Here is a 9,705-nt window from a genome sequence, read left to right on the forward strand (position 1 = left end):
CGGCGCCCTGGTGAGAAGTACCAAGACAACTGTATCTTGCCTACAGTCAAGCATGGTGGTGGTAGCATCATGGTCTTGGGCTGCATGAGTGTTGCTGGCACTGGGGAGCTGCGGTTCATTGAGGGAAACATGAATTCCAACATGTACTGTGACATTCTGAAACAGAGCATGATCCCCTCCCTTCGAAAACTGGGCCTCATGGCAGTTTTCCAACAGGATAACGACCCAAAACACAACCTCCAAGATGACAACTGCCTTGCTGAGGAAGCTGAAGGTAAAGGTGATGGACTAAACCCAATTGAGCACCTGTGGCGCATCCTCAAGTGGAAGGTGGAGGAGTTCAAGGTGTCTAACATCCACCAGCTCCGTGATGCCATCATGGAGGAGTGGAAGAGGATTCCAGTAGCAACCTGTGCAGATCTGGTGAATTCCATGCCCAGGAGGGTTAAGGCAGTGCTGGATAATAATGGTGCTCACACAAACTATTGACACTTTGGGCACAATTTGGACATGTTCACTGTGGGGTGTACTCACTTATGTTGCAGCTATTTAGACATTAATGGCTGTGTGTTGAGTTATTTTCAGAAGACAGTAAATCTACACTGCTATACAAGTTGTACACTGACTACTCTAAGTTATATCCAAGTTTTATTTCTATAGTGTTGTCCCATGAAAAGATATATTGAAATATTTGCAGAAATGTGAGGGGTGTACTCACTTTTGTGATACACTGTATATATACGTATATATACACCGATAAGGCATAACATTATGACCACCTTCGTAATATTGTGTTGGTCCCCCTGACCCGTCGAGGCCTGGACTCCACTAGACCCCTGAAGGTGTGCTGTGGTATCTGGCACCAGGAGCTCAGCAGCAGATCCTTTATCTCCTGTAAGTTGTGAGGTGGGGCCTCCATGGATCGGACTTGTTTGTCCAGCACGTCCCACAGATGCTGGACTGGATTGAGATCTGGGGAATCTGGAGGCCGAGTCGACACCTCAAACTGGTTGTTGTACGAAACATGTTCAAAAGTATTGGGACACATGAATGGAGTAAAAGTATCAGGACACAGCGGGAGTGGCTGAGCAGTTTATTTGAAACTAGAATGGAGGTCTGAGGGTTTGAGCTCAGATGTAGAAGGACCATCCCAGTGTGTCCCAGTGTGTCTCAGTGTGTTCCAGTGTGTCCCGGTGTGTTCCAGCATGTCCTGGTGTGTCCCAGAGTGTCCCGGTGTACCCCAGTGTGTCTCAGTGTGTTCCAGCATGTCCTGGTGTGTCCCAGTGTGTCTCAGTGTGTCCTGGTATGTTCCCAGTGTGTCCTAGTGTACCCCAGTGTGTCCTGGCGTGTTCCAGAGTGTCCCAGTGTGTCCCAGTGTGTCCCGGTGTACCCCAGTGTGTCCCAGTGTGTCCCAGTGTACCCCAGTGTGTCCCAGTGTACCCCAGTGTGTCCCAGTGTACCCCAGTGTGTCTCAGTGTGTCCCGGTGTACCCCAGTGTGTCTCAGTGTGTCTCGGTGTACCCCAGTGTGTCTCAGTGTGTCTCGGTGTACCCCAGTGTGTCCCGGTGTACCCCAGTGTGTCCCAGTGTGTCCCGGTGTACCCCAGTGTGTCCCAGTGTGTCCCGGTGTACCCCAGTGTGTCTCAGTGTGTCTCGGTGTACCCCAGTGTGTCCCAGTGTGTCCCAGTGTACCCCAGTGTGTCTCAGTGTGTCTCGGTGTGTCCCGGTGTACCCCAGTGTGTCTCAGTGTGTCCCGGTGTACCCCAGTGTGTCTCGGTGTGTCTCGGTGTACCCCAGTGTGTCTCGGTGTGTCTCGGTGTACCCCAGTGTGCGGCCGCTGGTTTATTTCAGGTTGCTGGCGGCGGGAACGTTTTGGCGGTGCCGCGGCGCTGAGAGCAGACGAGCTCGTGTTTACATCAGCACAACATTTATTTAACGTTACAGAACCGCCCGGGCGGCTCTTCTTCAGCTGTACAGAGGGAATGTTTTCCTTTGCTGCCCCCGTGTGGACATCTCGCGTTTACACCACTACTACAACCTACAGAAGTACACTACAGGGACAAAAGTATTGGGACACCACTTTTAATTATCAAATCCAAACAGGTGTAATAAATCAATCATGTAAAGAAAGTGACGTGCTTCTGACTGTCCTCTCCTGTTCCAGAATATTGATTATTTACATCCAGTATGGTGAGTTCTGATTGGCTAAGAGCAGTGTGGACATTACTATAGGAAAGGCGGATGAACTAAGGTGCTAAAATAAAAATAGAAATAATTTAATCATTAAAAATAAATAAACGAGCGCTCCCCCGGTTCCTTTACCCCTGACCTCTCCTCTATACATAATTCAAGCTCTGACCTAAATCCAGCTGTTTGGGGAGCAGCTGGATATTTTACCCTGCCACAACCTGATCTTCATATTTACAAAATACATGTTAGGGGCGGGGCTTACTGTGACCATGGCAATTACTATTATTATTATACTCATTTATACCTATATCTGATACTATATTATTATATATAATATTTATCCCTATAAATATATACAACAATGTATAGTATAGCTTCTATTGTATATATTCATACCTATAACTATATCTTTATTTCTATATTTATACTTATATATCTGTAAATATTGTTTATAAGAATCACTTATAAACACTACTGCTTATTATTACTGCTTATTATTACTGCTTATTATTACTGCTCCATACTAGTAATGTAATGTATATGGTTTTGGAATTTGATGTCCAACAAGCTCATGATCAGGTGTCCACATACTTTCGTCACACACATAACCGCTGCCATTTTTACTCTTACGCTGGTTTGGTTTGTTTTTAAATGAAGAATTTTATCCAAATGTCCGAATGCTCATCCTCTCCTCTGATGTACCAGTACCTGTACCAGTATCTCTTCCTGTACCAGTACCAGTATCTGTACCTGTACCAGTACCTGTATCTATATCTGTACCAGTACCAGTATCAGTACCAGTATCTATAGCAGTACCAGTATCTATATCTGTACCAGTATCTGTACCAGTATCTATATCTGTACCAGTACCAGTATCAGTACCAGTATCTATATCTGTACCAGTATCAGTACCAGTACCTGTAATACCGTGACGCATCTGTACGTGCTATTCCACTAGCATTGCCGTGCAGTGGGGGTGGGGGGGGGGGGGGTATTTTGGGGTTGGTTGTTGCAGCGCTGCTTCCTCCGGGCGTGGCCCTCCTGCTTCTGCTTTACATAAACCTCCCGTTTACATACAGGACACAGGAACTGTCCTCACATGACACTCAGCGTGAACCTGCCACGGGGCGCCGCGCCACTCGTACTCCCCCGATTCATCTCCATTAGTGAACAGTCACGTCTCCACACAGAGAAAAGAGGATGAAGATCCATCCAGAACATCTCAGCAGCTTCCATGTCCTCATTTATAGCATCATGATGGTAAAGAAATTCATTTAAACTGGTATCTGCTGCATAAAGCTAACCAGAGAAGTTCATTCACCCTTCAAACGTCCAGCACTTCTCCTCAAGCCCTACCCTGATTTACTCTCCTCCAGGACTGAAGAACCTTAATACCACACATGGTTCAGGGACGAGGAAGGTTGGGCTGAAGAATCAGGTCTAAACTGGAGGAGCCTCCAGCAAAAGCACAACGACCCAGTTACTAAATCCAGCAGAGGACAGATGAGAGAAGATCAGGACGAGAGAAGATCAGGACAGGAGAAGATCAGGACAGGAGAAGATCAGGACAGGAGAAGATCGGGACGAGAGGAGAAAAGCCCTGCTGAGATTAGAGCTCCAGGAACCCTGAAACATTTACTGTCCTTATTTTATTGGTCCTGCAGATGATGGAGCAGAACCTGCTGTATCTCACCAGCTGATCTTCTGCCATGCTAATCAGGATCAGCGTGATTTATTTAGCGAGTGTAAATCATTCAGTAACAGCAGCGGTGTGGCCCCCAGATGTGGAGGAGCCACAGCTGGAGAGAGATGATACGCCCAGTTCTGTAGGACCTCATTATTACAGAGCTTCTGAATCCAGACCAATCCAAACCAGACCTTCCAGTTCCATCTACACTACAGGGACAAAAGTATTGGGACAGTTACTAACGTGTGTAATAAATCAATTTTATAACATAAGGAAACATGCTTCCACCTTTGCAGCAACAGTTTAGGGAAGGTCCTTTCCTGTTCCAGCAGAAAAACTCCAGCGTCCTGTACAGAGCTCTGACAGACCTCAGCCTCAGTCAACAGCTCTGGGATGAACCGGAACACCTACTGAGACTTACTCTGACTGAATGGGCACAAATTCCCACACACAGACACACTCCAAAGTGAGAAGCTTCTCAGAAGAGGTCCAACAAGCTCACGGTCAGGTGTCCGAATACTTTTGGCCATAAAGTGTACGAGTCACTGTGTCAGTATACAGTCTAAGCAACTGGGGATTATGGGCCTTGCTCAAGGGCCCAACAGTGGCAACCTGGCAGTGGTGGGGCTTGAACCAGTAACCTTTCGATTACTAGTCCAGTACCCACTAGGCTACAACTGATTTGATTTCATTTTTAGTGAGCACTTTATCCTGGTCAGGGTTGTGGTGGGTCATGTGCCACTGGAGAACACTGGGTGCAGGGCAGAAACTCCCTAGATGGGGCGCCAATCTCAGCCATCTCAGGACTTCGAGCCTCTCCAAAATCTTGAGGAACGCCATTCCAGCAGAACTGGAAAGTGGAGGCGTTTTGAAACTGGATTTTCTGATTAGCTTTTGATCAGGCGTCCACATACTTTTGGCTAAATATTAGATGTACAGTTTGTGTATTTTAATCCATCAGAACTCATGAAAGATCTTCAACTGTGTTTCATCCATTCAGTCACTCAAATCAAGACGTTTGAGCTGCTCCTCATTCATCCTCCATCCAGAAAGATAACAGAGACAGAAGCTCCTGTACTGAACCATCATCTCCTCACAGATCTCCTCAAATTAACTTCCTAATTTAGGACATGAGGTCCTGCAGGAGGGGCGCGGCGGGGACGCCTCCACCTTCTACTGGTTCTGCTAAATATAGAGTCACAGGTTCTTAATAACCTGATAAATGAAGCTGCAATATCACTCACTTAATCTAACACGACCTCACAAAGGGAGGTCACACAAACGTGATACGATTTTAATGGCTTCATATATAGTTGTAATATATATATATATATATATATATATAAAATCTCCCCCCAAAAATTGGGACGGTAACGGTCTTGGGCTTTGGTGCACATAAAACAGGAGTGTTTTCTACAGGGTTTAGTAACAGCACAAAGAACAAAAACATCTGAGTCTCACATCAACAAGGTCCAGGAACGCCGTCGACGTCTCCACTCGTTTCAGCAAGACGATGCTGAGGCAGCAAGTCAAATTTATTTGTACGGCATTTTTACAACAGACACCGGGTCTGTGTTAAACCCTAGCTCTCTCTATACACAGACACATTTCCCATCATCCTCCACTCCCGAGAAGAGGGCGTGTCTAAATCCTTAGCTCCCTTAAAATGCTCCTACTGAGGTTCTTCATTCTGAGTGATGATCTGACTGAATAACGAGGGAGCGTCCGGCGCCTCCTCAGCACTGAAGATCCATCCCAGCATTCAGTGCGGCACGACTTCTCTCACTAAAACTACAAACATGGCGGACGATCATAAAGCGGAGCAACCAACAGAGTTCCTTTCACATGTAAATAAATCCTCATTGATGTGTAATCTGTATAAAGGTGTAATTATACCAGTGTGGGTTTATTTGTACATCGGGGCGTCAGGGAGAGTTGAAGCGTTTTCGGTACACAGAGGGAGACGTTAGCCGGCGTGCTAGCGGGTTTGAATGGCCTGATGCTAACTGTGTTAGCTTAGTAAGCTAAAACTCTGTCGCTGTATAAGTAGAGCATCTGAATAATCTGATTATGACTCCAGGTCTGATTAGAATCCTCTCTACTGAGGAGCTGATCAGGTAGGTAGTGGGGAGCAGGGCGGGTCGATAGGTATTTACACAGACCCATCGTCTCAAAGCAGCTTAACAGAATCCAGGACCGACAGACCCAAAAAACCCCCACTGACGTTTACATTTACAGCATTTAGCGGGACGCTTTTATCCAAAGCGACTTACAGTACTGTGACGATGTACAGTCTAAGCAATTGAAGGATAAGGGCCTTGCTCAAGGGCCCAACAGTGGCAACCTGGCAGTGTTGGAGCTTGAACCGGCAACCTTCTGATTACTATTCCAGTACCATAACCGCTAAGCTACAACTACCCTGCATTGAGGCGACAGTGGCAAGAAAAACCCCCTTAATATTACAGGAGGAAACACAGAGAGGAACCAGACTCATCAGGAACCTCCGTCCTGCTTCAGTAACCTGGAGAGGAACAGTAGGCTTGTAATAAAAGAGTGCAGGTGCTAGACTAGCAGCATGCAGAAGCAAAAGCACAAACCTACAAAAGAAATCAGATTTTCAGATCTTTCTGAAGCATAAACATCGACGCTCTGCAGCTCAGCAGCGCCGGGACGGTGTTTTAAACACCGTCTGTATATTATTGTATACAGGAACAATAACATTTATTCAGTGTAGAGGAGGAGACGCTCGTGAGATCCTGTTCAGGCGCGTCTGTACGTTTATAGATCTCATTCATAACTGCTGTGTTTCTGATGCTGGTTCTGAAGAACATTCACACACACATTTCCACACGCTGAATAAAAGAATGGACCGCAGGTTTGAGTATGTAAATCCGCCGGTGTCTGCAGTTCCTCCTCACACCCAAAGTGTGTCTATATTTAATCCTGGAGCTTATACTTCTGCTCTACAGTTGTGCGCGGTGTAAAGTACCCACGGTTACGTGAAAATGCTGCATACAAATCAAATCAAGATTCAAGATTTTTTTATTTGTCAGTTCACTACAGTCCAAGACGTACAGCAGAACTGAGACATCGTTCCTCTCTCACCTTAATACAAACCAACAAATATAGAAACATAAACTATATAGAAAAGAGAACATTTACTATTTAACCAATGTGTGAAGTGGCCAGCACAATTCTTTTTGCAGTGCAATAATACATCATTCTTAGAGGAGCAGCATATAAGGTGTACCTGGATAGTGCAACTGTCCAATAACAGCAGGTACAGTAGTGGTGCAAAATGGTGCAGTGTAGTACAGTTAGCAGCAGATGCACAAATATGTTAGATCTGAAGTGATCTGAGTCTCATGAGGAATAAAATTAAACATCCTTGCAGTGCAATTCAACATGTTTGTCCAAGAAAATATATGTTTAACTCTTTTTGTTTTATACATGTTCTATAAATAAATCATCTGACCAAAACAATGAATTAAGGTCCCCAGGTGGCACCACCACCAGGATCCAGGGTTTGCACAGGGCCGAGGTTCCACGACAAACTGGCGTCCTGTCCTGTCTGAGGTGCGTTTCTGTTTTACATCCTGTAATTCTGGGGAAAAGCGAGAGTTCTGTATCTGCTGGGCTCACAAGTATAACAGTGCAATAATAATAATAAGAAAAGCGACTCTCTATTCTATTACAAATAAGTTAGTTGTAACTGCAGGTTTCACTGAGTAAATTCATCACGTTTATTTTAATAAGTGAGTGAAATAGAAAGAAATAAAGAATAGAAATAAGAAAATGAGAAAGAGACTCATGTATTTCCTCTTTTAAAGCACGTTTTGTTTTACCAGAGTATTTCTGTTGTCCATGTGTGTGATGAATCAAATTACACATCTCAATGAATCAAGTGAATCAAAACCTGCGAAGTGACTCAACAGGTTTATCCGACGGAATTTGATGTCTAAAGTTGATAAAGTTAAACAAAGTTAAACCATGACAATATCACTAAGAGAACGATTATGATAAGGATTGTAAGAAATCTGTGTGAGAGAGAAAAAATCAAACGAATTAAAACTCGCAGGTTGATTTAAAAGATTTGTCTGAGCGAATCGAATCAGTTATGAGTCGAATCTGTACATTCATCGAGTAACAAAGCAAATAAAGTCTTAAAAAGACAAAACGAAACACTTTTATTATTTAGATAACAAACAAAAACTTGTGCTTTTAAATCTTTAGAACTTTAGTTCAACAGGTTTGTCTTAGAAAATCAAATCAGTGTGGTGAGTCGATTCAATAAAGTGATTCAAAGCGAACGTCATAAAACGCTATAATATAAAAGAGAAAACGTATGTAAAATTGATATATGGACAAAAGTAAAGAAAACAAGGAAAATATATTGCACAATACATAATTTAATGTATTTACTGACTACGTGGGCGATAAATCAGACTGAACAAAATGAATCAAATGAATCGAACATCGCTGCTTGATTCAACAGGTTTGTCTGACGAAATACGATCACTGAAGTGAGTTTAATCTTTTAATTAAGTAGCTAAATGTAAGATTGTGGAGGTAAACACATAGTAAATGGTAACATCTAAGAAAGGGTGAGAATGATGGGGAAGAAAAAAACAAACAAGTCAGGTTTCATACCTTCATTCAGGACGTTTGTTCATACGAATCGAATCAACAGGCGAGTCGAATCAGTGATATGATTCATAACAGAGAGGAGAGCATGGAGCGGTGTGTCTGGCCTGTGATTGGATGGGTGAGGAGTGTGTGGAGGAGCAGGGTGGATGGAGGGAGTGTATAAAGCACTGAAGGAGAGAAGTAGTGAAGAGACAGACAGGACAGCAGACAGGAGAGAGGATGAGAAGCAGTCCGGCCGGCACATGCGAGAACATGCGAGTGTGTGAATGAGCGAGTGTACGAATGAGCGTGCCCGACTGAGTGTGCATGGATGAGCACCTGAGCCTGCTGCGCTCTCCTGCACTCTTCTCGTGCCCACACCGGGGTGACGCCACCCTGGTGAACCACGGCTACACCGAGGCGGAGCGCGAGGACGCCATGACGGTGGTGACATGTGGAGAGAACAGCACCAGCGCACCAGAGGAACCGGGGCTGCACTCACTCGAGCACTACCAGCCCGAACACGAGTGCTGCGAGCGCGTGGTCATCAACATCTCAGGTCTGCGCTTCGAGACGCAGCTCAAGACCCTCTCGCAGTTTCCACACACTCTGCTCGGCAATCCGAAGAAACGGATGCGCTACTTCGACCCCCTGCGGAACGAGTACTTTTTTGACCGGAACAGACCGAGCTTTGACGCGATTCTGTACTACTATCAGTCTGGCGGCCGGATTCGGAGACCTGTGAGCGTCCCGATTGAGATTTTCTCTGAAGAGATACGCTTCTATGAACTGGGTGAGGAAGCGATGGAGAAGTTCAGGGAGGATGAGGGATTCATTAAGGAAGAAGAGCGACCGTTACCGACGCATGACTTCCAGCGGCAGGTCTGGCTCCTGTTCGAGTATCCGGAAAGTTCCGGTCCGGCACGTGGCATTGCCATCGTCTCGGTGCTCGTTATTCTCATTTCAATAGTCATCTTCTGCTTAGAGACTTTACCTGAATTCCGAGAGGACAGCGATCGTGAAACGACTTACAGCGTCAACTCAGTGAACGGAACCGCCACCGCCATGCCGAGTCCCTTCTCTGATCCGTTCTTCGTCGTAGAGACGCTGTGCATCATCTGGTTTTCGTTCGAGCTTCTCGTGAGGTTCTCCGCCTGCCCCAGCAAGGCGACCTTCTCCAAGAACATCATGAACATCATCGATA

At 45.3% G+C, this 9,705-nt stretch overlaps 2 protein-coding genes across 2 annotated transcripts in view; both read left to right on the forward strand.

The window, feature by feature from the left end:
- Window positions 1-1,108: 1,108 nt before the first annotated feature.
- On the forward strand, window positions 1,109-1,891 carry LOC134307491 (keratin-associated protein 12-2-like). The gene is made up of 5 exons (XM_062990483.1): window positions 1,109-1,114; window positions 1,205-1,213; window positions 1,316-1,456; window positions 1,556-1,714; window positions 1,796-1,891. Exons 1-5 carry the CDS (start codon window positions 1,109-1,111, stop codon window positions 1,889-1,891), a joined length of 411 nt encoding a protein of 136 aa, XP_062846553.1.
- A 6,937-nt stretch (window positions 1,892-8,828) lies between these two features.
- Window positions 8,829-9,705, forward strand: part of LOC134307492 (potassium voltage-gated channel subfamily A member 3-like) — a 1,572-nt gene continuing 695 nt past the window's right edge. The window contains exon 1 of the mRNA XM_062990484.1: window positions 8,829-9,705. This exon is cut by the window's right edge and continues 695 nt beyond it. Coding sequence (XP_062846554.1) covers window positions 8,829-9,705 — 877 coding nt within the window.

This window comes from Trichomycterus rosablanca, unplaced genomic scaffold (genome assembly GCF_030014385.1).
Source record: "Trichomycterus rosablanca isolate fTriRos1 unplaced genomic scaffold, fTriRos1.hap1 scaffold_278, whole genome shotgun sequence".
Lineage (NCBI taxonomy): Eukaryota > Metazoa > Chordata > Actinopteri > Siluriformes > Trichomycteridae > Trichomycterus > Trichomycterus rosablanca.

Coding starts and splice junctions, on each gene's coding strand:
- LOC134307491 (XM_062990483.1), top strand. Junction 1,457..1,555: donor GTACCCCAGTGTGTCCCAGT/GTACCCCAGTGT, acceptor GGTGTACCCCAG/TGTGTCCCGGTGTACCCCAG. Junction 1,715..1,795: donor GTGTGTCTCAGTGTGTCTCG/GTGTGTCCCGGT, acceptor GGTGTACCCCAG/TGTGTCTCGGTGTGTCTCGG.